This window comes from Eublepharis macularius, chromosome 17 (genome assembly GCF_028583425.1).
Source record: "Eublepharis macularius isolate TG4126 chromosome 17, MPM_Emac_v1.0, whole genome shotgun sequence".
Taxonomy (NCBI): domain Eukaryota; kingdom Metazoa; phylum Chordata; class Lepidosauria; order Squamata; family Eublepharidae; genus Eublepharis; species Eublepharis macularius.
In genome coordinates, this window is record NC_072806.1 from 29,637,909 (window position 1) to 29,665,499 (window position 27,591).

The 27,591-nt window shown below is 46.7% G+C and overlaps 1 protein-coding gene across 1 annotated transcript; it reads right to left on the reverse strand.

Moving 5' to 3' along the window:
• Positions 1–434: 434 nt before the first annotated feature.
• Positions 435–27,591, reverse strand: BLMH (bleomycin hydrolase). The gene is made up of 12 exons (XM_055001921.1): positions 27,482–27,591; positions 24,039–24,236; positions 22,274–22,383; positions 20,441–20,582; positions 18,863–18,951; positions 17,294–17,386; positions 12,065–12,220; positions 9,526–9,684; positions 9,357–9,424; positions 8,997–9,114; positions 6,277–6,346; positions 435–1,334 (listed from the first exon to the last, which is right to left on the reverse strand). Exons 1-12 carry the CDS (start codon positions 27,492–27,494, stop codon positions 1,183–1,185), a joined length of 1,368 nt encoding a protein of 455 aa, XP_054857896.1. The 5' UTR covers positions 27,495–27,591; the 3' UTR covers positions 435–1,182.

The following is a 27,591-nucleotide window of genomic DNA, read 5'->3' on the forward strand; positions in this document are numbered from 1 at the left end:
CGACTCCCTGTTCCTCTATTAGAATCCTTAATCTAGATTTTTTTTTTTACTATAAAATCTGACCAGGGCAATGATCAGTGAGACGCTTTCGAACGGGTCAAGAGAGTGAACAGCCAGAACTATGAACTATGGCAAGTATAAGCCAAACCTGCATTCATCTGTGCCTTTGGTTAGGAACAGGGCTGTTATAACCCGCTGCCATTTATTTATAGTTGTTAATTGCTACCCTCATGCAAAGGAAAGGATATAGCCCGGGGACAATTAAAGGCCAGACCTACCACTGGGTGACCCGTCCAACTGCTATTGCACAACATAAGATGCCAGGAAAAGATTGGTGTGTCCCCCCCCCCGCCACTTCCTCTGTAGGGCATCTGTAGGTCAGAAATCCTCTTTTTTGTTTACTTGTGAAGCGAGTACACAGGACACAAAGGGCATTCAGCAATGTGTATTTATTTAAAACGCTTCATAGCACCATCTAATCATCAAACAGCATTCAAATAAAATGCAGTGATAAAAAAAAATATTATTTTTTTGCTTGGGCATCTTGGGTCCTTCACTTCTGCCCATGAAAAAGTCTTAAGTGGTTGTTGAGCCTGGATGAAATAACAACCTTGTAGGCTCAAACTTTGTACTGTTTCCAAGGCAACATCCCCCCCCCCCAGATAATTCAGACTGTATCAGAGTCAGGACAGACAGATGGAAGCTCATGGATAAGAAATGGACAGCGCCCCCCCCCCATGACTCTCCCTCACTCCCCAAAGAGACAGCTGAGCCGCTGAATGTCACCCGCCATTTTTCCCAAGCAGATGCTCTTTGGCCCCACGATGCTGCCAGCCCGCACCCCTCTTTTCCACATCAAGTTTGCTTGAAGAATCGCTTTGGAAGGATTTTGAAACACATTGAGTGCATTAATAAAAGAATTTAAAAGGACTTTAAGAAGAAAGGAAGGAACAATCATACTACAATGGAAAGCACACGGCAATGGCAAGAGTGAAGAGTAGCCCCATCCGTTGATTTGTGCAGTTTCCTGCAAAGAGATGCAGTGAACCACCAGCGAATGCTGCACCTCCAGCGGTGAGCATGGCCACGTGACTGCTTTGCCACGGCTCCCGGCCTCACGGACCCCACCATGCTTGCTTCAAGGTTGAACAGAAGGAGGAGGCAGCAAGGCCCCCGAACAGTTCACTTGGCTAGAGCGCCCATCGGGTCCCACGCAGGCAGGACCGTTGGCTCCTGCTGCATCACTGCCAGGACGTCTTCGGGCACATGCTTCTTGTCTGCCACCACCTCGTACACGTACTCTGAGAACCAGTCGTCAGTCATGATGAGATAACCTGCAAGGGATGACCAGCAACAAGGCGGGCGGGCTGAACAAGATTCTCCTTCCAGCATCTCTGCCCTCTGCTTGTGCCACGTGACAATGGCATGAACAACCTTGCTGGACCAGAAGGTTCGCTCACCTGCCCCACCTGCAAGCTGCCTCTGAACACCCAACGCCTATTTAGCCCTCGTGGCCAAAGCTGCTGATAAACCTAAAATTCAAAGGGAGGTGCCTAGCCAGCCAATTTGACTTCAGCTGTGCTGGGGCACAAGGTAGGGCAGAAAAGACACCTTGCAAGCACTGGAGCAGATTTGCTTAGACTACAAAATTCCCAGATCAAATTCCTCCGAGAAAAATGTCTTCATTTTCCCTGACTTGAAAACAAAACAAACAAAGACAGTGCCTACAAAGCCTAGACAAAATAATTCGTCATTGACTGTGTTTGCTTTTGGAAATAAAACCACAAGCTTCCAAAAATAAAGAGCTTGATAACTGACAAGGCTCTAGAATTTCCTGACCCCTGCTAGAAGAGAAAAAAGGGGAGGCTCCACACATGTGGAGAGGCTCATGCAGGCCGCCTGGAAGGGAGGTCAGAAATGCCTGCCCCGCGCCGGGATCCGACCTCCCCTTCCAACTGGTTCCTTATGCTACCCAGCAGACCTGCAGCGATGGCGGCAGGATGGGGATCCGCCAGGAAACGCTGGACGTCACATGATGCATTTCCTCCGTAACTCATCACAGTCCAACCAAGTCCCCAGGTCCAACGTTGCCTTGCTGTTTCAGGCATTTGAGGACTGACGTTGGGCTTGTTATTTTCATTCCTCCGTGCCTAGCCAGGCCTCAGGCACTCCCTGCCAAATCTAACATCCTCATTCTTCACCTCTTCCTGAAACAAGATGACTGCCAGAGCCCTGCTCTTTCCCAGCGTGAGCGCACGCAGTGCCACGCTCGGCAAAAAGGCAGCCCGACCCAAAACAGATCAAAAGGTTGGGATTGCATAAGCAACCCACACACAACTTGTGTCAAGGACATGGCGCCGGCGAAGCAGGGCACGGACCAAGCCGTTTGACCGGGGGTCAGGTGGTGCAGCCAGGGGCCGTGGAGAGCCGCAGAGGTGCTACAGGACATATTAGATCAAGACGGGTAGCCATGTTAGTCTGTCTGTAGCAGCAGAAAAGAGCAAGAGTCCAGTGGCACCTATAATTTATGGCAGGGTGTGCGCTTTTGTGAGCCACAGCTCACTTCTTCAGATACCAAACGTGAGCTGTGGCTCATGAAAGCTCATACCCTACCACAAATTTTGTTAGTCCCAGGACAGATTAGGCATTTCTATCATCAGCTCTCTTTCGTCAGAGCACTGCCCTGCCACTGAGCCACAGTCCCACCACGGCTGAACACAATCGACAGGACGGGGGTCCCTGCAACCAACTTCAGCGCCACTCCTCCCCTCCAGCTATGGGGATGAGAGCAAACTCAGCTGTGACCATAAGGCACGTTACAAGTCCCACTCCCCTAAGTGAGCAGCACTCAGGGCCAGAAAGGAGGTTGCGAGGGGCTCTGGGCAACTGGCTAGGCTGGGCACTGCGCAGCCCACGACTTCCCATCCATTGAGGCGGACACACCTTCAGATCCCATTCATGAAAAGCAGGCCTGGTCTCTGGAAAAGAACAAGATGCTAAGAGGCTCAGGGGGGCCCTGGGCCGCCAACAGGCCAGCTTGACAAGGTCAACATTGAGGAATGCCTGTCACCTGGCCAGCTTTTGCCTTGTTATTTTTTTTAATCTCTTAAAAGCCAGAAGAGTCCTGTGCACTTGTCTTTTGCAACTAGCAGCAGGGCTTATGGGCGCACACATTTTCAACCGCTGGAGCAACTCTGGATTTTAGTAGGCTCATAAAACAGAAGGATAAACGAAGAGCTAAAAATAGCCAAGCAGTGATCTGGGAAGGGTGGCACCAGCACACGCAGCTCATTCATGCAGCCCTGCACAACACACTTATCTTTTTTGCAGTCCTGAGAAAGCCCCAGCCATGCAAATGGAGGCTCAGACCTCAATGAGAGATACCGTGCCGATTTGTTTCTCCAAGCAAAAGGGAGTCAGGGATGCTGGCCAGCTCTCTTTCCTCAGAGCACTGCCCCACCATAAAGAAATGCAATACATGCAATCCAAAGCACCCTGATCTTTATTGCTCATAGCAAAAGCTATGCATTGCCAGGTGTGTGCTGTAGAAGCAGTCCACAAACAGGTTGCTACCAAAGGTGGTGGTGGGGGGACGATTTGTAGCACCAGCAGCAACGGAAACCTTTGCCTATCAGCCCTCACACAACAGGTAGGTGGAGTGGCCATGCTGGCCAGGATCATGTCTGTGCTTGCAAAATGCAAGTCATGTGCATTAGTAACATCACCAGCTCCAGTTCACGTACTGCTTTCCCCCAGAATCCAGAGCACTTCCTGAACATACAAGACTTGCAAGGCATCATAATGATCTCCCCATATTCCAAATCGGGCAGAGGGCTCTAAAGGGGCCATTCAATGATATTCATTGCCAGATTAACCTCCTCCCATTCCAGGGGCCAAAGAGGGACTTCCCTCTGCAAGGTGACCTGGGGCATACAATAGGCACTGTCACCAAGGCATGAGGGTTTGTCTGTCACTGTTTCCCACTAAACACATGTGGTGGGGCAGGGGAGGCCCTATGCCAACTCTGACTCAAAAACAAGCAGCTTTTTGGCCCTCTGTGGCAAAGCCTATGTTTCTCCCCACCCCCTCAGAAGGTACCAAAAGCAATATTCCCCACCAAGAATATTTTAAGAAAGGCTAATGAACTTTCCCCACACAAAATTAGATTAAACCGGGGGCTTAAAGGAACGGAGCCCAAGTGGGGTAGATGGACGTGTTCCTTCTCAGCAATAAACTCCATCCAGGAATTCTCTAAGCTTTGCCTTATGACCCTGCAGGAATTAAAGTGGGTAGGGGAGGGCAGGAGAAGCTCCATTCTGTGTGCCTTCCAGGCCTGGCCACTGAGTGCCCAGGCAGCAGAAGCCAAGAAGGGATGCCTTCACCAGTTTGGGAAAGAGTGCTGGGGCAGAAGAGGCTGTGCAGGCAAAGAGGGACAGATGGGTCCCCTTCTATCCTCAGCCCTTTGATGTGGAGTTAGGAGTTTTACCCCCACCAAGAGGCAGGCTAGTCAGTATATGCTGTACATCAAACTGCTCCACATTTTGCATTCAGAATTGTGCACATTTTCTAAGTGTGGAAAATTAGAGACACGTGCAAGTGGCAGGCAGGACCAAGCAGCTGGGGAGGGGGAGAGAAGCCGTCTAGGTAGGAAAAGCACCTCAAAAGTCTGTTATCACATGCGCACACACACACACAGACACACACACAGACACATGCACACACACACACACACACACACACACACAGAGTCTTAAACTTCTGAAAACAGGATTCTGAAGGTACCATTCTGAAGGACTGAACTGGAAATGAAGCCCGAGCCTCAATCCAGGTACCTGCAGCGTGATGAAGAAAGAATGCACCTCTAAGCATGTGCTGAGTGCCTTTTGGTCACCGCAGCCAGTAAAACATCTAAAGAGGGGAGGGTCCAGCTCTAATGTACAAGACCTGTTTCTTTAGAAATCAGTGCTATCTTTCATGCGGAGCTCCTCACAGGACATCATCGCCTGAAGGACTTGAACCAATTGATCTCATTGTAAGTGGAGGGGAGACAGCAAGCAGGCCGCGATTCCTTTGGGCAAGAGGCCAGATACAGAGAATAGCAGGCAGGCATCTGAGGCATAAATGTTGCCTTTGGAGCAGCACCTAGAGAGAGGAGGCTACCAGACCTCCCCAGAGAGGCAGATGCCTACAAGGTGGTTTTTAGGGCTAATTTTCCCCCATTTGATTTATATTGGGTTTCATTCATATTATGTTAGCTGCCTCGAGTGTTGCCCATCTTGAAAGATGGGAAATAAATATTTGTAAACCAAATAAATATGTGGGCGCTACACCATGTCATATCCCAACCCTAAATATATATTTGGAAAATTTCTTTATCTGCTGTTCTGCCCAGTGCTGGCCTGCCCACTGAGGCCGGCCCAGCAGCCACCTCAGGGCACTAAGGCGCCGGAGGGGCGCCGACCTGGGGGTCAGGGGTGCACACCAGAGCTGCTGCCACCGCCACCAACCAGGAGTGCGTGCTGGCGGCGGCAGCGTGGGGCAGCTGAGCGGGCAGCCTCCCGTTCAGTTGCTCTGCAGGCCAGGTGCAGCCGGCGGCCAGGGCAGCCAGCTGCGCCTGGCCCGCAGAGCAACTGAACAAGAGGGCTGGAAGGTCCCCCGTGCATGCACCCAGCCCTTGCGTGATGATGTCACACGCAGTCCGGTGCGCATGGCGCACGCGCACACAGAGGCAGCCCTTAAGCTGCCTCAGGTGCCGGCGATGCTGGAGCCGGCCCTGGTTCAGCCACAAAAGCTCTCATGGTGGTTAACAAAAACAGGAACAGAAAACTAACACAGAATACAAATCCTGAAGTACAGCCAATGATGTAGAAGATCATAAAAAGAAGCACAGCCACAATCTTTATATAAGTAGAAACATGGGCAAAATCATGCAACAGATTTCAGCAGGTGCCTAAAAGATGCCAGGACACGAGCCTGGTGCATTCTGCAGCCGAGGCACATCACAACTCTCTGCTAATTTCCACAGGTGCGTGTGTGCAGGTGTGCACACACTAGGACAGGTTCTTAACTTGAACGTATGAGGCTGCCTGAGTCAGTTCCATGGTCTACCTAGTTCAGTGTTGCCTCCTCTGACCACAGCAGCTCTCCAGGGTCCCCAGCAGAGAAAGGCATCCCCTTTAGGTGATGATGCTGACGCTGACCTTGTGCGGCAAAGCAGGTGTTCTTCCAATGCGCCCAGCAGCCCCAAATCCAGACTAATTAGGGAAGAAATGTTACCTTTATTCCCACGGTCTTCTCCCCACGAATTCTCCACGCGCCACTTCTCAAAGCAACCTTCTTGATCCTCCTGGAAAGAAACACGAAGGAATCGTAAGGAAATTCCTCTGAAAGCTACAGGCAGCTACCTAAAAGGGAAACTTCCATTTGTTTATGGCTGTGCAGGAGCGGAGGCTGCGGCCTGGATGCGGAGAACAAGTGGCCTGCCCTCTTCTGGAGTACCAGTGGTTAAGTCTCTACAGTCCCCAAACCCACCAGGCTCGCACCAGGGCATGAGAGTCGACACTTACCAACTTGCCCTTCAGTCTGGATTTTACTGATGCTAACGTGCATCAATAGATGCAATAGATGCATCAATAGTAGAGACCCCCTCACCTCTGCAGGAGTATACCGTATACCCTGCAGCTGTGGACAAGTTTACATCGGGACCACAAAGCGTAGCATCCAGACAAGAATAAAAGAACATGAAAGACACTGCAGACTTGGACAACCTGAAAAATCAGCAGTGGCTGAACATAGCCTAACTCAAACAGGGCACAGTATCTTATTCCAGGACACCAAAATACTGGACAACACTGCCAACTACTTTGTCAGACTGCACAGGGAAGCCATTGAAATTCACAAGCATAAGCAAAACTTCAACAGGAAAGAAGAAACCTTAAGAATGAACAGAGCATGGTTGCCAGTTCTGAAAAACACCAGGCTAACAAAACACTCTACACCCGACAATAGCCCTGCAGAGAAGATTAGCACATCAAGTACCAATCCATATGCAAAAGAACCTCCTCAGGATACAGTGAAGCCTCCCGCCATTAGCATTCCACACCCTGGGAAACTCTTACAGGATGACTCAGCTCAACCCCACCCCTCCTGAGTAGATACAAATGACCTACATCTTTTCCACACTGTGACACTGAGAGATCTCTGTCTTTTGGTGCTACACCTCTGAAGATGCCAGCCACAGCTGCTGGCGAAACGTCAGGAACTACAATGCCAAGACCACGGCAATACAGCCCGGAAAACCCACAACAACCAACTAACGTGCATCATCTGCCTATTTCTTCCAGGCAATGAAGAGAGACAGGCAAAAAATTGTCTGAATTTGGTGTAAGGGCCAACCGCCAGGTGGCCCCAACTGTGAAGTAATTCATAAAATCAATTTCTTGACTGCTTTGGGAGAGGTGCATTGAGAGAGTTGGTACGTGCTCTAAGCTCAAAAATTCACAAAGCAAACTTTTGAGGAAATGAAGGCCACACCCCACCACAACCAAGGGCCTGCCAGCAATTCCTGGGCCCTGAATTCCGGCACCTCTAGCCAAAGCTGCCCTCAGGCCCAAATCGGGTGAGGTTAGGAAAGTCTGCCTGGAAGCACGTGCAAGTCCTTAAAGTGGGTCAAATAACAGTCAGCTTACTGAAGGCTTCAAGGATTAAAAAGTACCTTTGGGGAAAAGCAAGTTACATTGCAATTGTAGACAAAAATCTGTTTGCACAACAGGTATTAAAAAAACGAAAATTAAAATCTGTCTTTGGGGGGGGGGGTTACGAATCCCTCGGGGTTTATGAAATGCCTCCAAGGCACTGCAGTTCTTAATCTCACAGTCTTCCTCAGAAAGAAGTTTTAATAATTGGAATTTCTGAGGGCGAAGCGCCTCAAATGGTTGCACCACTGGCTGCCTGCTGTTCTAAACTTCAGGCAGAAATGAAGCCTACCGAGTGATTTTAGGAAGGGATACTGGAACAGGACCTTTTTCATTTATTTCTTCTCATATTTGTGGCATGTTTTCATTCCAACTAGCCTCTTTGCTGGTCTTGCTCTTTTGCCCATTATAGTGTTATTTATGTGCTGTTTGGTTCCGAAGAGAAGGACCCATGGCAGAAACAGGCATTTCAAATCAGTGTGGTCACAGCATTCCTCATCTTAGGCCAATCACCATCTTTGTCTGACCTACCATCAGTGGAGCTGAGCGGGCAGTTAATGGCAGGTAGAACGCCCCATGTGCCAATCCCAACTCCTTGACCAAAAGGTTGGATACAGATCTTAACAAATAATAATACTCATCATGAAAAGATGCAACACAAATTGATGCATTCACTTGGGAGTATTCTCAAGTGGCCCTTGAGCTCCTATGTACTACTTGTTGTTTTAAGCATGACCCTACTGGGTAGTTCTATGTTGTCTAATGTCAGTCCTAGGATTGCTTATTGCTTAGGAGAGCCAGTTTGGTGTAGTGGTTAAGAGCGTGGGACTCTAATCTGGACAGCCGGTTTTGATTCCCCGCTCCTCCGCTTGAAGCCAGCTGGGTGACCTTGGGTCAGTCACAGCTCTCTCCCAGCACTCTCAACACCACCCACCTCACAGGGTGATTGTCCTGAGGATAACAACAACATACTTTGTAAACTGCTCTGAGTGGGTGTTAAGTTGTCCTGATGGGTGGTAGATAAATCAAATGTTACTGTTGTTGTTATTCTGTTTCAGCATTTCTTCAACTCTGTATCAGATTTTTGCTAATGTTATGCCTTTGTAAACTTGCATTTATTTATCTTATAGCATTGTTTATGTTAATATCTGTGATGCTGATTGGATTAATCGCACACTATGTAATCCGCCTTGAGTCTCAGTGAGAAAGGTGAACGATAAATGACATAAGTAAATAAAAATAAATAAAATAGGGAGGACTGGAATGCGTGGGGCAGGGGAGGCATCTGCCCCAGAAGCTCACCTTCTCGGTGAAAGCAGTGATGACCATGGCGTGGGTCATCAAGGAATCCCCGAAGATCAGCCGCTCATCCTTGTTCATGTTCTTCACAGACACCCCAAACACCAGCTTGTGATTAAATCTACAAACAATCCACACAAGAAAGGACACTGACGGGTGGGGATGCAGCCTTCATTAGTCATCTTACACCACAGAAGACGAGTGGCAGAAAATAAGAACAAGATACTTAGCAGAAATAAACACAGGAGCAGAAAAGGGGACTCGTGGATCTAAGTGCTCCAAGCTTGGCAAAACCAGGCTAGCGGGAACGCATCCCAGAGGATGGCTTCCTGGCTCACGGCCCAACGCTTCACCAACACTTACATGTTCATGTCGTTGATGCCGAGTTTGCTGTTGAAGTGCTTTCCAACATCACAGCCGAACCAGACTGCCTGAGAAAAAGAGGAGCAGGCGACTGTCAGGGACCTTTAGGAAATCCAGAAGGAAGGACAGCCCCCACATACCCCCAGCCCACCAAAGCAATGGACCAAACCTCTCCATCCCGAATAGAAGAGGCAACCACTTTTTTCAAGAGCTCGATCGGCTGGTTGTTGTAAAGAGTCTTTCTTCCTCCAACCATGTTACTCAGATACTCCACTGTGTACAGTTTGTTGTATGGGTTCTGGGGCCGGGGATCATTGACCAGGCAAACCTGCCAAGATAAAAAAAAAAGTAAGCCAAATTATTGGGTCAGAGGTTAGTTCACAAAGGTGTCTCTTAGCTGTACTGACTCCCTGCTCAATGCATCCAGCCAGAATGGTGCAACCGCAAGAATTCCTTTCTAGGTGAGACCAAACATCCCTCCGGTCTGGCACAACATCGCCAGCGATGGCTTACTAGAAGGAACACAAGGTACAGATTGGGACAGCCACTTCTTTGTTTGCTCCCCACCCACTGGTATTCCTCTGAACATGGAGGTTTGGTTTATCTAATACGGCTAATTCAGCAGGCAAGCTGGAAAAATCTACAAACTGGTCCGACCTTTTCATAGAACCATTTAAGGTTAATACCCATCCCATGATCTTGTAGCAATGCACTCTGTAAGTTCATTATGCATTGGGATGGAGAGAGAGAAATAATTCAGACTCCACCCTCCAGACGTGAGCATTTTCCAGTAAATTTTTCAAGAAGGTGCTCAGGGCAGATTCGTACAGGACATTCAACATAGGGCTGCTGCTCAGAATGGCCTTCCCATCGCCCATCCTCCCCACCTAGGACCTTGAAGGCTCTCATGAAGCAATGTCATCATGTTGTATGATTCTTTCTCAGCAGCACCCAATGACATGGAGTGAGATGGGAGAAACGATCAACACAATTACGTTGCAACACACAATGAGTGATTTTACATGTTATGGAAATGCCATTTTTGGCAGCACTCTCATATTATGCCTAATACTAAGTTCCGCCCTCGGAACACACTTGGTCAAATTAATGGACCTTGGGCCGTGCATTGCTTGCCAGATACACCTCTGATATTCACAGCTGAGCCCCATGTGGATTCAGGGAGTGTCAGCTAGACAAGCCTGCTGTGTGCCATTTAGAAGGAAGCAAGGGTTTAAGTTGTAATGCATCAGATGGGGAGGGGGAACCACATGTACCCAACAAGAAGGGAAACGGAAAGCAAAAGAAGTTGTCATGGCTCCATAAGGCCAACCATTGGTGTGTGGCATCCCCCAGGGGGCGATACTCTCCCCTTTGTTGTTCAATCTGTATATGTGCCCCCTCGCCCAGCTGATACAGAGTTTTGGACTGGGCTGTCAACAGTATGCGGATGACACCCAGTTGTATCTGCTGATGGCTGGCCAGCCTGACTACCTCTGAAGCCCTCATTGGAGCTCTGGAGGCCGTGTCTGGATGGGAGAAGCAGAGTAGACTGAAGTTGAATCCCATGAAGACGGAGGTCCTGCACTTAGGCCGTGGGGCGTTGGAGGGGGGGATCCAGCTCCCGGCCTTTGATGGAGCACCACTTGTGCCCATTTCATCGGTCAGGAGTCTTGGCGTGATGCTGGACTCCTCTTTATCAATGGAGACCCAGGTTGCAGCAGTTGCCCGGTCTGCTTTTTCCCACCTCCAGCAGGCCAGGTGGCTGGCCCCCTATCTTTCAACCCATGACCTAACAACAGTGATCCATGCAATGGACACCTCCAGATTGGACTACTCTAACTCGCTCCGTGCAGGGCTTCCCTTGAGTCTGAGCTGGAAATTGCAGCATGTCCAGATTTCTGCTTTGTGTGTCCTGATGGGTGCGCCATACAGGACACACGTAACTCCAATTTTGCAGCAGCTACACTGGCTCCCCGTGGAGTTCTGGATCAGGTTCAAGGTTTTGGTTTTAACCTATAAAGCCCGAAATGGACTGGGACCAGCATACCTGAGGGACCACCTCTCCCTGTATGCACCCCAGAGGATGCTGAGATCAGCAGGTTAACACCTACTGGTGGTCTTTGGCCCCAGGGAGGCTCGACTGGCCTCGATCAGGGCCAGGGCATTTTCAGTCCTTGCCTCAACCTGGTGGAACTCTCTGTCAGAGGACTTTCGTGCCCACCAAGACCTTGCACCCTTTTGGCGGGCCTGCAAGTCAGAGATGTTCTGCCAGGCATATGGTTGAGGCTAACACTAAATCCATCAAATGAGTCTCCCTGCCAGTCTCCTATTTGCGGGGAGGGGGGGCTATATGACCATCTACCCCTCAAGCATGAGCAGCCATAGGATACCAATCCACACCTCCACCTTCCTTCATGTATGGTGAGCAGGTGAATTGCTGAAATGTTGTGTTCTGAGATCTGTGATTTTATCATTCACTCCTGTATATTTTATCTATCATTGCAACCCGCCCTGAGCCCGCTTGCGGGGAGGGCAGGATATACATTAAATAAATAATAATAACAGGTTGAAACCATTGGGCAGGCTTCACCTACAGAAAAGAAGGTTAAAGTGGGACCTGCCAATTCCTTCTAAATGCATCAGTGAAATGCATCAATGCATGCATTGTTCTAAGCTGCCTCAGTCAGCAATTTACTGCGTTACTCAACTTTGCTCTCCATATCGAAGACAGGCTTCACATGTTCCTGGTAGAATTGTAATGGCGTGAGTGGCCCGATCTTGTGATAGGTCTTCTCCTTATCATAGAACTCCCAGCAGAACGTCTCAGGTGGACTCCCCAGGCAGATGGAAACTATTCGGAACACCTGGCAGGGGAGAGCAAGACCATAAGGCAAGAGAAGCATGAACACCATAACTAGGGCTTGCAAGTTTGTTCCAAAGTGTAGTTATAAGGATGATCTCTTTAGCATTGGCATTCATGCAAACCCTATGCCATTAATTAAAGCAATCCAGAAATAACCCCCAAAACACCTGTCTAAGAGATCTAGCAAAAGCATTAAATGGCAAAGGTCCTCAATATCAACCAAAGGAAAAAAAATTCTTCATAGGGGATTCTTGTTATATCCACCAATCTTCACAGCCATCTCCAAGATTAAGAACTTCTACTAGTCCCCTTTGTAATAACGTTTTGAGATACTTCCTTCCCAGAGACAATAAAGATAGGAAAGAATTCTGGAGGCCTCAAAAGGAATAGCCTTAATGTAGTAATGACGGAAATTTAGTAAGAGAGGACCACAACCTTACCAGGTCATCTCCCCTGTCCAAACAGCACCTTTAATGCAAAACGAATATACTCGTCCGGCATACCCAGAATCTTTCCATCCCAAAGTACAATTTGATTTATATGTGCCCCTCTCCAATGCACACTGATATGAGTCTTTTGTTTAACCAAGCAAATATTTTGTGATTGGTGATAAGCAGGGAATTTGAGGAAGCAGAGGCTGTGTTGTGGATAAGGGTATTTGGATGCAAGCTCCAGTTGTGCCAGGTTGACCAAAGTAGGTGACAGAACTTGAGGTGGTGGAATGGACAGCACCAGTTCAGACTGCAGGTGGTGAATTCTAGCTTTGAGTGTTGCTTTGTGGGCCGGTTCTATACCGATGCAGAGTATTTTCTTTTCAACATAGGAAGGCATACCAAAATGTGATGTTCCCTGTAATCTGAAGTGGTGTAATCCATTCCTCCACTTCAGGGTTCTGTAACCTCTTTCTCCTAGATGTGTGAACCTGCCCTCATATCTTCGGTTCACTCTGACATACTCTCAGAGTACATCAGAGTCAAATTTCCTGAATAAGTGGTACCTGGTATTGGAAATTTTTTTGAAGAATGAAGATTCTCCATATTGCTTCCACAATCATCATTATATCAATTACATTTCGTTAACTTAACGATTAAGATTTGTATAAGAAAGTATGGCAATATGCTCTGTAAGATAGCCATTTTGTTTCTATTGATGTTTTAAATAAATTATTAAAAAAATATATCTCCAGTTCACTCACCAGAGGGCTATAGAGCCCACTTATCTCAGTCTCCCATCTGCAAAATGCAGCTATAAACAGAATTGCCAGTTTGCCCTGAGCCCCACTCTAATGGGCCAAAAAGTGGACTATTAAAAAGTTGTACATGATATACTTTGGACACCTGAAACACTCCAGGGCAATGAATGAAAAAGCAAGATATTTTCTCTGGCTGATTTTCTTTTTTTTAAATAAGTGTTTTCACTATTTCATGTTACAATCATCCCCAAGGTGAATGCAACTTCACTTCTCCCTAAATAACTTGCCTTCGGGTAGCGTCCAGTTGCAGTCCCGATTTCAGAGAATAGTAAAGGTCCAAAGACTGTTTGTAGTAGTGTGTTTAATTACACAAGGGGGGATATTTTAAGAGTATTTGCTGCAATGCAAAAACTAACATTTGCCTTTTCACTTTTTGGAACAAAGATTTGGGCCTTCGTTCCTACTATGGGGACCCATAACAAGAATCCACCTGCAGAACCAAGAGAGAGACTAGAATTCAGACCCCTATAGCATAGAGCCTGGAATCCAGTGACACCCCAGGCCCTGGCAATAGTCAGTTGGGGAGATCAGGGGATGTGTAGCACACTGCTAACAAGCCACATGTGATCATATATCCCTGGAGGACCCCAGAGAAGACACTGCCAGGAACAGAACGGAAAGGGAAGGCGCCCTGGCTGGGGCACTCCCTACCATATCTTTCCTCTCTCAAAACTTCCTCTGCCAAAGTTGCCTTTAAGAAGCAAACGTGAGCTCTCCTGCTTTGCAGCTCTGTGCTGACAGCCAAAGTCTGGTTCTGTTAAGATCGTATCTGCCACTTGGCTCAAAAACAGAGCTAAAGGAAGACTCCACCTTGACCCATTCAAGCATGGAATGCCCTAGGCCTGTAATCTACCCCATGTCGCACTGAGGGGTAATCAGTGTCCCCCAAAGGTTTCATTGCAATAGGAAAATCTGAACTCCCTGGTGAGGGCAGTCCCTCCAATGGGGAGAATGAAGGCCCGGGACGATCAGTGACCTTGACGGCTACTTCTGCAAGGGAGTTCCCGTGGCTTTGTGCAAGCCACCCTCCTCCTTTTTCACTCTCCATCTTCATATCCTCGGCCCATGCAAAGAGCCCTCCCCAACACGGAAGCGAACAGGGGAGCTTGCCTGGAAATCCTAAGGCAGACCCCTTGGATTGCAGCGGAGGACAATGCAGTCTGCACTGTTCTTTGCTGCCCTCTAGTGCAGAAAGCCTGCACCGACACTCAGGCAGGGAGCAACATTGTCTTTCCACGTAAAGAAAAGAAAAAAACAGCAGCCCATGACATTTCCCGGGACTTAGCAGCGGCTCTAGGAGCATGATCCCACCACAAAAAAAAATGGCTATGGACACAAAATGCAGCCTTGAGGCATTCATTTTCCAATAGCTGGAGAGCTGCACTTTAAATATGTTTGTAACAGACCTCGACAAAGAGAAATCAAGACATTTATCTTCACATCTGCATGTCCTGAAGAGCACAAGCGGAATTTATTCTTCTGTGCTCAGCAAACCTGTCGACAATGCAGGAGTTCAGAGGACTGTAGGAGCAAGAAAAGAATATGTGAACATCTGTCGGGCAAGCAACCCGCCATGGTTCACATGCCGCTGCAAAAAAAGAGCAAGAGAGAGAGTTGGAAGAACTCTGACTATGACTGAAAGGACAGGGCTACTGTTGCCAGAGAGAATGGAGGTACCACTAATGGTGCTGGAGGGTCACCACCAGAAGCCTGAACCAGCAGGGAGAAAGACACCTACCAATAAGCCAAGAAGGCATCTAGTTGCCGTTGAAACTCATCAATCCAGAGGAGTTAGCCGTGTTAGTCTGCAGTAGCAAAATAGCAGAGTCCAGTAGCACTTTTAAGACTAACCAACTTTATTGTACCATAAGCTTTCGAGAGCCACAGCTCTCTTCGTCAGATGCATCACCAGAAGAGAGCTGTGGTTCTCGAAAGCTGATGATGCATCTGACGAAGAGAGCTGTGGCTCTCAAAAGCTTATGGTACAATAAAGTTGGTTAGTCTTAAAGGTGCTACTGGACTCTTTCATATGTTTGAAACTCACTATCAGTTAATTATTGTGGGAAGGATCTGAACTTTGCTTTCAGTTATCACTGAGCACTTTGTGGATAAAATTGCCCACATCTGCTCAGGCAACTTATTGACAACAGCTGAGCTGAACATTCCCGAGGTTTCCAATTGTCATTTTCCACGTGGATATCTTTCAGCGGATTTGCCTGGTGGAAACAAACAAGGTATTTGGAGATGGAAGGCCAGCCATGTGCACTTAAGACCTGTGGCCATCTTGGTTTGTCAAAGCGGAATGACTTAGGGGACAGTTCCCGCTATTAACCAGTCCTTGAAAATGAAATCCTACCCTCAAATCACAGTTGACTTATGGCGACCCTGGTTTTCACGGCAAGAGACTAACAGAGGTGGTTTGCCACTACCTGCCTCTGCAGCCCTCGTCTTTGTTGGAGGTCTCCCATCCAATTACTAACCAAGGCTGACCCTGCTTAGCTTCTGAGATCTGTTAAGATCAGGCTCAAAAAAAAGTCCCCCAGGCATGAAAGGAGGCCGTATTGATTAGATAGGACTGAAATAACTGCAGACTGGAATCTAATCTCCCATGAAGAGGGGTGGTTCTGGAGATGGCTGTAGCCAAGCAACTCCAGAGGTTCTGGGATCAGACTGATAATCTCCAGATGTTTGAAAAGCTGGTTCCAGACCCAACCATGGCATGGAAACTGCTGTGGCCATCCTGCTGTACAACTGATAGGGGAAGTGTGTTGCTGCTAGTCTTGCTCGATCCTCTCTGCAGCCTTCAGCATGACAGTATCCTGCTGCTGTGCCTAGTGAGAAAAGGCATGGGATGTGGTATAGCGATGTGTTGGTTTTGCTACTTTCTTGTGAGGCTGGGGGACTAATCCTCTGGGGCCGTAAGCTTGTTGGGGTGCCTCAATGTTCTAATTTATTCTCCCATTATCTATGTGAAGTGGTTGGGAGAGATTGCCTGGAGACAACGAGTACCCGGCCCTTTTCCAGCTAAATCCAGGGAGTGGGATGAAGTGCTAAACCGACTGCAAAGGGAAAACAAATGGAAATTTAATCCTGCAGGATGGAGGTGCTGGGATGGGTAACAAGACTGACCTGGGAATATACATGTTTACCTCTTCTGGACAGAGTCACTCCCCTGCCAGAAGTCCAGATTCATAGTCTGGGGGTTCTTCCGCCCCCCCCCCCTTTCTGTACATAGGCAGGTATCCAAAGAGGCCAACTGCTTTTTATAAAATGAAGATGATACGTGGAGAAAAGTTGACCTGGCGTGCCTTGGAACATTTTTATAAGGAGGGCATGTTTATAAAGGGAACAGGGTTGTAGTTGTAATTATCTGTGAATTTTTTTAGACAGTTCCTCCCACCCTTTATTGTATTGTTGTTTGAATGTATTATACTCTTAATTTTGTATCATTTTTATGTTTGTTCTCAGACTGTGTAGTCTCGTTTTATTGTATTATTTATTGTATGCTTTTATTGCTTTTTATTACAGGGATTTATAATTTTGTAAACCATCGAGGGTTTCAATGAGAAAGGTAGATAACAAATTAAGTAAAAAAAAATCATTGTTGATGAAACCTTCTTTTGTAGGCATTTTGAGCGCTTCAGTTTTTCAGATGGCTAGCAACTAGATTTTGCTATTATACAGAAAAAATATTGTATTGTTTGCTCTAAGATACCTTGAGGACTTTTTAGTTAGAAAGGTGGCTTCAAAACACCCTAAGTAAATGCCGCACTTTACAAGTAAGCCCCATCTCGCCCGCTCTCCCTCCCAAAGGCAGCTCACCTCCTCTATCATGGTGTCCATTGCAAACAGGAGCTCATCTTTGTTGCAGCTGGTCTCTACCATGTTTCTTAGTCGGATGCAATATTCTCGCATCTGTACAGAAAACAAAGGAAGGCCATTTGGAAAAAGCAGGTCCGGAACCAACTAAATGCCTTTTGCACATTATCATGAAAGTGAAAGGCTGCATGGTATACCAGTGAACCAGAAAGAGCATGGCACAGACTACGTATTTCCATTTGCATAGCGCCATTGGCAAGCGGTACCAAGTTGCCAGATACTGAATGACTCAAAGGAAACAAAGTCGCCTTCTCAGGACACCAGATAATCCACAATCATGCATCAAGGCTTTTTTTTTGTGGGGGGGGGGGGGAAAGGACAGGATGGCAGATGTACTGAAGAGCCATTAGTGTTTAATCAGTAACTAAAAAAGAGTCACCTATGAGTAAGTCTTGTGCAGGTATGACTGCAATCATGCAAGGAAGCTTCTGTAGATTCCCTGTTTGGGCAGCCAGTTTCATAAAATGGTATTTGTGGGCAAGCAGATTAGTAAACGTGTGTGCAGGCTAGATAAGTTAAGCACTTTGTGAGAAGTGCTTAACTTACACAAGGGACAGCCTTGTGTAGTTTTCTTGTTGCTGCTGTGGCTGCAATGGGGCTTCCATACGGCAGATTTCTTCATAGTTTTCATGCCCCAGTCCCTCAGCAGCAGCTAATTCCCATGCTATCAAGGCTTTTTCAGTTTTTAAAGAAATCAGTAACTGACTATCATTATAGAGATATAATGTTATAACAATCTGAATCCCAACGTTCATTTTTTTAAAAAAAAGTCTCTAGACTCTTTCATTGCGGAGATATAAGGAGAAAGGCACAAACAGACTGTTACATTATAATGATATTCAATTGCAGACTAACCCTGCCCTCCCAAAAAAGAAAATGGCTGCCATGTAGGCAAAACTGGGAAAATCTGAACTTTCCCAGAGTTTGGTGTAGTAGTTAAGAGCATGGGATTCTAATCTGGAGAACCGGGTTTGATTCCCCACTCCTCCACTTGTAGCCAGCTAGGTGAACTTGGGTCAGTCACAGCTTCTAGGAGCTCTCTCAGCCCCACCCACCTCACAGGGTGATTGTTGTTGTGGGGATAACAATAACATACTTTGTAAACCACTCTGAGTAGATGTTAAGTCATCCTGAAGGGTGGTATATAAATCAAATGTTGTTGTTATAAACGGTAGCCATCTAGGCTTTGCTGGGATCTTTTCCAAACCTTTGCAAAAAAAACCCCAAGTTTGGGGAAGAAAGAGAAAGGCTAGAGAAACCCTGGGAGGTACACGTATGTACCACAATGCTGTGGGGAAGCAGGGGGAAAAAACCATTTCCCCACAGCACTGAACCTGGAGTAAATAGTCCATGTGGAAACGGCCTTAAGTGAAGTCTTCAGCCAACCTGCTGATCAGAAAGATATTCCTGGGGATGCAGTCACACCTACTAGTGAGTAATTACCCGGTCTATCTCTTCACTGAATATTTTAGAGAAACGATTCACCCCCTTCCCGCTATGCCGCCCAATTACCTTATGGTTGAGAATGTCATTCATCCTCCTGGAGGCCTCTGTGGTATGTGATTCAGGGAAAAGCTTCTTGGGAACAACACCATATTTTTCTAAGAAGAAAATTTTAGTCACCGTCCAAAAGAAGGAGGACTCTGCCTTCTGCACATGTGCAGAGCTGCTGCACAAGGGGACATACGTTGCATAATCCTTGGCATAATGAAACGGATCCTAGGCAGCTATTAAAAGTGTTCCTTGTTTCTGTTCTACCTCACTACAGCACGAGAGACAACTCTCAACAGCAAACAAAAGATCTCACGTTTGGTCCCTGGCATCTTCAGCTAAAGATGTTAGGAACAGAAATGTGAAACCCCAAGGAAAATAAAGATTTTATCCAAGGGGTTTCTTCAGTTTTTCCAATGGGGAAAAATATGAAATTATGGAGAGTGCTAAAAAATTTTCAGAAACGTGAAATCCTTTCAAAACAAGGTTTTACTCATCAAAATATGTAGCATGAAACTGTTTATGCAAGCAGTTCAGCTTGTGCAATCCCTGGGGGTTGGCTGGGCAGTTACCAAAGCCAGGATCCCTGCAGCATCCCATAACAAAAAAAAATTAGGAAGGGAGGCAAGTTGCACACAAGAGGGCAGTCGAGCAGCTGATCAATCATTGTTCCCAACAGGCATGCTCAAGCACACAGGGACTGACATCCCGAGACAAGATCCACATTGAGCTCTCCGTGACCCTGGCTCAAAGCCACCAACAGACCCACCTGCCATTCATTTAACCCATTCCTTTGGTTTGAAACCACTTACGTTAGTGTCTATTACCACAATTTCTGGTGGCAATGAGTCCCAGGAGCCTTATGCAGCATTGCATACCTGCTGCAATTCTTAAAAAACAAAAATGGCAGAATGAAGTTCTCTTTGGTTGTTGTGGGTTTTCCGGGCTGTATTGCCGTGGTCTTGGCATTGTAGTTCCTGACGTTTTGCCAGCAGCTGTGGCTGGCATCTTCAGACAGAGGACACTGAGAGATCTCTGTCTTTTGGTGCTACACCTCTGAAGATGCCAGCCACAGCTGCTGGCAAAACGTCAGGAACTACAATGCCAAGACCACGGCAATACAGCCCGGAAAACCCACAACAACCATCGTTCTCCGGCCGTGAAAGCCTTCGACAATACATCGAAGTTCTCTTTCTTGCAGAATTCTGCCTTGTAGAGGCGGGGGGGGGGGGAAGCACAGAGCACCTTGTCCCAAAAAGTGCTTAGTGCAGGGACTGCACAAATGAAATGCCTTTTTTACATGATGCATTCAGAGCTAGGGGCAGTCTGAGCTCTTTTTAAAAAGTCAACATTTGGAGACAAAGTATTCCAAATCCCACAAATTACTGCCAATTAATTTCACTGAATGGCCCACAAGCATTCATATTCTGTAAAAGAGTAACTTGTTTCTACTCAGCCTTTGCACACTACTGGCAAGCTGCAATAACCTTCCCTCTGCCCAGTTCTTCCCCATTTTTGCCAAGAAGTCCCACACCTGCTTAGGTCTCCCTTAAGCTGCTGGAGCCCCTGCTCAAGCTTCTTAGAGCCATCTCCTCTTACCAATAAGGTTCACAAGCATGTCCCACTGCCCCCCGTCATTGGAAGGGTTGGAGAGCAGGAACTGCACCAGCCGGCCTTCCACCGGCTCCTTTTTCTGAGCTGTTTCCACATATGCATGCAAGAAGTAGTAGCAACGTTCGATCTGGAAAGGAAGCAGAGGAGAATGGAATTAGAAACCCACTCGGTCAAACATCATCAACTGACCAGTGATTTTGCTGTACTCAAACGTTCCCTGAAGCCGGGTGTGCCCCTCTGTAGGTGGCAGCACCCCTTCCCTGTTTCATGATAGGGGCATTTGTTAGCAAGGAGAGAAGTTGCACTGCCTGCCCTAAGCCGGACAGCAAAGCTTCTCTTCCTTGTCTCCCGCTATAAGCACAGGCATCTCAGAACAGTGCCCGTACTATTTAGGATGGTCTGGGAATGCAACTGGCTCACCGCTGGAGACAGACCCCCCCACCCTGGGTAACTTGGCCTTGACCACTCTACACAACAGGTACACTTCCTGGACACCACTGTACAACTACATAATGGACGGATAAATACCACCTTATACCGGAAACCCACCAACCGATACTCATATCTACATGCCTCCAGCTACCACCCTAAACATACCACTCCATCTATTGTCTACTGCCAAGCCTTACGTTACAATCGTATCTGCTCCAATGCTCTTGATTGGGATTCCCATTTAAGAGATTTACAACAAGCATTTTTGGGGCTACAGTACCCACCAAATGAAGTGAGGAAACAAATAGACAGGGCCAGACTAGTACCCAGAAACAGCCTGCTCCAGGACAAACCTAAAGGAACTAACAACAGAACACCGCTGGTTGTCACCTATAGCTCCCAGCTCAAACCCATCCAACGTATCATCACTGAGCTACAACCCATCCTGGAAAATGATACCTCTCTCTCAGAAGCCCTGGGTGGAAGACCTTTCCTTGCCTACAGACAGCCCCCCAACCTGAAACGACTTCTCACTTACAATCATGAATCGGCTAGCAGAGTCACCAGCACAGGTACCAGGCCCTGCAACAGACCCAGATGCCAGCTCTGCCCTTATATCTACCCAGGGAACACAATTACAGGACCCAATGGCATCAACTACACTGTCTCTGGCTCTTACAGCTGCTCATCCTCCAACGTGATATATGCCCTCATGTGCCAACAATGTCCATCTGCTCTGTACATTGGACAAACTAACCAACCTCTGCACAAAAGAATAAATGGACACAAATCTGACATTAAAAATGGCAAAATCCAGAAACCAGTGGGAGAACACTTCAATCTACCAGGACAAGGACTTAAAGGTCACTGTAGTTCAACAGAAACCTTTGAAAAACAGAATCCAAGGAGAAACTGCTGAACTGGAATTCACATGTAAATTTGACTCAGTCAGGCTTGGATTGAATAGAGACTATGAATGGTTATCTCATTATCAAAAGTAACTGATCCCATTATCAGAAGCTACTGATTGCATCTACTCCCCCCTCCCCTCTCCACCTATATATCTGACCAGTTTCTTCTTACCCTCCATGCATCTGAAGAAGAGAACTGTGATTCTCGAAAGCTTATGCTACAGTAAAGTTGGCTAGTCTTAAAGGTGCTACTGGACTCTTTTCTATTTTGCTACTACAGACTAACAGGGCGAACTCCTCTGGATCTTATATCACAGTGGCTCTTACCTTAGTAAAAAGGGAGACGGTTTGGAAGACTCGCGGAGGCTCAAAGGCAGAAGCCTAAATTGCACCCACGCATAGAGAGGGAAGCCTGCTGGATTTACCTACACAAAAGTCTCAAGCAGTAAAACGAAAGGGCTTCCACCCTGCAGACCTTGTCCCAGAAGAAGAGGTATGACTGGCTGAACTCAAACTCCTCAATGTTGAACTTTTTCATGAACGGGAGACGCATCACATTCAGACAAGAGAAGATCCAGCAACGCCCTACGGAGCAGAACGCAGAAGGCGGGTGTCACCAGCCGTTGAAACACAAGGGCATTTGCACCATGCACAGAGCAAGAGGAAAGAAAGTGAGTACATTGTCCTACACAAAGCATTTCTCGCCCCAGCAGAGCTTTCCTCTGTCTTTTGGTTAAACTGTTCCAGCTCTGCTAACAAACCCACAAAAAAGACATAGACGAATATTTTTACTAGCCCATGTGCTCACATATGCTTATCCATGGTACACTGACATCCCAAAAAGGGGAGAAGGGAACCCAATGGCAAAGGCATCTCTAGCTTAATCCATAGAGGCAGGCAACTGCTAACCATCAATAGCAACTGCACAAGAGTTTATTGATCTGCTTAAGCTACTGACTTCCGGATAACTGAAATCACTGAGTATTATTATATACTGGCTCAGACCTTACATATTACTACTTTTGAAAGAGAAAACAAAAGACATGACACTGGATTTTGTCTGTAGCTGCTAATATCAGTGGGAACATTTCCCTCACAGTAGGGCAGAAACTTTTTTTTAAACACACGCGCACACACTCCAGGATTTGCCATTTTGTGTGAACCAAGCCCTACTCATATATGGGCAGAATACAGGAATGCACACAAACGATGGCCAACAAAAAAGATCAGAGAGACTATTCATCGTCATCACAGTACATAATGACACTCTAGTCTAAAACTGGGTTGGCTTTCACTCTAACTTACAGCACAAAGTTTCCAGGAGTGGTCACCACAGAGATGCCAAGACAAAGCCGCTTGGCACTCAGAGAATCAAAGCCAACAGCGGCTTCCAGTTTTTACTAGAAATTCTGGCTGTGTGTGTCACCCTAGACACACATCTGTGCCAAAAACCTTAGTGAGAACCACAAAACAGCAATCTCACAATCCCTAGGCAAAACTCTCCTGGGTAGTGTGGCACCTTAATGGCTATTAGCATTTACTGAAGCTAGCTACCATTCACTAGAGCCCATACTGTGCGTCTGATGGCTTCTAGCCCATCAAAGTTGGCCCATCAATAAAGGCCGCAAGTGGTAATTTTCAAGACACCCACAAGACTCAATGGTGTTTTTCCTGCAATAGACTCATGTGGCTACCCCACTGAAAACCTGAAAAAGATATGAGTTCAGGTTTCACACCACAAGGATTTCTATGGGATTCTCAAACTGAAATCAAAGAGTCCAGTAGCACCTTTAAGACTAACCAATTTTATTTTAGCATAAGCTTTCGAGAATCAAGTTCTCTTCTGACGAAGAGAATTGATTCTCGAAAGCTTATGCTAAAATAAAATTGGTTAGTCTTAAAGGTGCTACTGGACTCTTTGATTTTGCTACCACAGACTAACACGGCTAACTTCTCTGCATCTCAAACTGAAATGGACTTGTTAAATGGGTGAAAGATTTTCCTGGTAGCTTGGCTCCATCTGGACATTTTTAAAAACTGCCTGTGCATAGTTCCTGAATCAGGTAACTGTTCAGGCAAGGAAGGCTCCCTGGTTATGGCCACTGGGAACATGTTATACCTTGTGAGAGCCATGACTAACCCTAATCCAGGCAGCCCCTTTGTATTGCCACAGCTAAAAAGAAATTCATTTCAAGGCCACTGAGAAACCAGCCTGCCTCTCTGGGGAAACTTTCCATTACCTGAGTTCTTCTGATTGGTGACCGGCTTGCCTTCAGCAGGTACTGAATGCTGGAACACCTGGAGCGTGTCTTGCACCACACCCCGCTCTAGGCACACTTCCAGTGGGTCTGCACAGGTTGCAACATTTTGGGCCAGCAAGTACCGAGGTTCAGCTCTCAGAGCTTGGGTAAAAGCAGCAGCTTTTTTCAAGCTTAACCCTGCAAAGATGGCACAATGGTTAAAGGCACACTCCCAAATTCCATGCTGGAGTGTAAATGTGACTCCATTTGTTAGGTGCATATGAAACAACAGAGCCACAACGGATGTTCAAAACCCACCAGAAAGCCAGGATGCCTGATCTTAGATGCCTGCAGCTGCTCAGAGTCCTCTGCATAGGCTAAAAGACATACTGAATATTTATGTGAAGACTGATACCAGGTATACCTCCTGATGGGCTTTTGAAATGGGGCAAGGTGCAGATTACACCATCAGAAAGGAGTAAGAGAAGATTTGGTAATCACAGGAATTACAAATGGTGGGAGAATTTACATAGCACTGGAATATATTTTACATCAAATTGTTCTGCTGTTAAGGACAGGGGTAAATACAATCAAATTCTACGGCTATGCATCGCAACTATCCCCTAACCTCCTACAGTTTTTTCCTGCTTAAATTATCTCCCTAGCACATTTTTTTAGGCTCAGCATGACACTCACAGTTCTTCCTTTTATTTGATCCACAAAGCCTGGTTAGGGTAAGAGACCACGACTGGCCCGGGATCACCCAATGAGTTCCATGGAGATTTGAAATTGGGTCTCCAAGATCCTGCCCTGACCTAGATAGCCCAGGTGTGCCTGATCTCAGAAGCCAAGCAGCTTTGGCTTTGGTCAGTAGTTGGATGGGAGTCCTTCAACGAAGACCAGGGTTGCAGAGGCAGGCAATGGCAAACCACCTCTGTTAGTCTCTTGCCATGAAAAACCCACCAGGGGTTGCCATAAATCAGCTATGACTTGAGGACACTATCCACCACCACTCCAAAATCCTAGTCTAATACTCTAACCAATACACCACACTGGCCCTAACCTTTCTTCCCTCCTCCCACAGATTGGATAGATGGATGCACTGGGTTTCCATGCTGTGGGAAAAAAACAGTGGAGGGGGAGGCCTTGTCCTTAACAGTACCGCAGAACAATTTCTGCAAAATATATTCCAATGCTATGTAAATTCTCCCACCTTTTGTAATTCCTGTTTACCAAATCCTCTCCTGCGCCCTTCTGATGATATAATCTGCACCCTGCTCCATTCCAAACACCTGTCATCAAAAAATGCCCTACCCAGATGCACAACTAAGATCAATCCATTAAAGCTACGTGAATTTATTTAGAGTCAGATATTTAAATAAACATGTCCAACAATGTTTATTAGGGCACTGACCCTGATCTTTTTTGTGTAATTTCAGCATATTTCTTGCCTGCTTTTCTTCAGCTAACACACTCAGGATGGTTTGCCAACCATCAATCCAACAGAAAGCGGGTCTGGAGCAGAGAACAGAGAGTTGGGCCAGCCGCCCATGATGGTGCTGGGGTGGGAGGAGAGAGATTGAGCCTACCTCACAAAGGTGGTGTAGGGATGATATGCATAAAAGATATGCATAAAAGAAAGTAAGGAGGATACAAACATCATACATCAGATCTCCCAGGATTTACTGATGAAAATAGTGACATAACTCTTCATGTGAAGGGTCGCTGCCCAAAAGCCACTCCCCCCCACACACACCTTGCTAAAGGTGCTTCATGGCTCAGTTGTTTTCATTTACACTGCAATAATCCCATTCTCCATTGATTGAGAGTCCAAGAGGCAGCAGTGGCAGAGATCAGCCACCTGCCAAAGGTTGCACTTCACTCCCGGATCCCCAGTTACTTTTCCCCTTTGCAGTTTCTGCCTGCTTGCTTGCCCTCTTCAAGCAGGGAAAAGAAGCAGATATTGCTATTTTCCTCATCACTTTGGCGGGTGCAGGGACTGAGATCCAAAACAAGAGGACAAATATGCAGGGGGGTGGGCAAGGAAATAAGCCTGCTCATGGAACATCTCCCTTCGCCCAACTCAGAGCAGGCACTACACGGCTCTTCTAGCTAAAGATGTATTAGGAAAAACTTGAGCATCTTCCAGTATGTGGGAGTGCAATGGCAGGCTTTGCATGGCATTGTGATCTTAAGCATTTACGTGCTAGCGCCGGCCCAGAACTTACACGTGGACTACAGATGAAATAAGATGGCAAGCCCTTAATGAGCGATTTAAGTTTGAGAGGAATTCAGGAAGCAATCCAAACCAACAATGTTAGCAATCCACTTCAGAAGACTCAAGGCAGAAAGGGCTGATTTAGAGTTTGTCATTAGGTTTGATTATATTTATCAAGGCTTAAACAACGATGACACCTTTTGTAGACACTTGAGACGTTAAAGGACTTACAGTGCAATCTTAACCAGAGTTACTCAAGTCTAAGCCAAATGGGCTTAGACTTGAGTAACTCTGGTTAAGATTGCACTATTAATCTAAGTAGGCAGCCTCTTTCGTCAACAATCCTGACCTTGCACACTTTCACACAGAGACTTATGCACAACACAATCTTTTAAATGGACAGTTCAGCATTTCCTCTACCATGTGTATGTATATATCTGATGACTGAGAACTCACTTCATGCCTCTGACAGAGCTCATGAAATTGAATCTTTTTTTAAAAAGTGCATTTTAAAGTGTCACAAGACACTTTCTGTTTTTACAGTTTGAATAAAGAAAAAAACAGGCATGAGTTACTACCGGCCGTAAAATAAGGACCGTTGAAGCATATATGAACTCCCCCCACTAAAATCTCAGAAAGGAGAAGTAGCACATCAGATTAGACCCAGGTTCAAATCTCCATTCGGCCGCAAAGCTTCCTTGGCTGGACCTCTCCCTCAGCCTGACCTACCTGACATGGTGGTTGTGAAGATAAAATGCTACAGGGAGAAGAATTCCACCCTGAGCTCCCCAGAGAAAGGGTGGGATCCAAAAAAAGCCAAGTAACAGATACCTATAATTATTTTATATTGATTATATCTATATTGATTTCATTATATGTGCATATTTATAATCGTATCTTATATCTATAATAAGATAAATACTTTACTAACTAAATAATAAACAATATTTAAGTTATCTATTAATGAATAACCGAAAGAGAATGGCTTGAGCCTTCCTAGCCTGACTTGAGGAAGGCGCTCTGCCCATGCTCAGAGACTCCTCCGCTAACCGCCGCCACCACTGAACGGAGGGGGAGAGGTACATGTCCCCGAGATGGATTCTGGGGCCTCGTTCGCCCCCCTCAGAGGTGTCCCCCGCCACTGCCCGTCTCCATGGCAACCCCACGGAACCTCTCCCCTGTGGGCCGCACCCTTCGCCGTCGTCATGGCAACCCACCCCAGTACCTGGGAGGCTCATCGCCGAAAGCGTCGGGCCCTTCAGCGTTCACCGGTATCGACAGAAAGAGCCGGGCAAGCCCAGGGGCGGAAGCGGGTCTTAAATAGCCTCGGAAGCA

Excerpts from the sequence above, each read along its gene's own strand:
- BLMH (XM_055001921.1), bottom strand. Across the intron at positions 6,347-8,996 it reads TCACTGCTTTCACCGAGAAG|GAGGATCAAGAAGGTTGCTT; the intron begins GTGAGCTTCTGG and ends GTTTCTTTCCAG. Across the intron at positions 1,335-6,276 it reads AGAAGACCGTGGGAATAAAG|GTTATCTCATCATGACTGAC; the intron begins GTAACATTTCTT and ends CATCCCTTGCAG.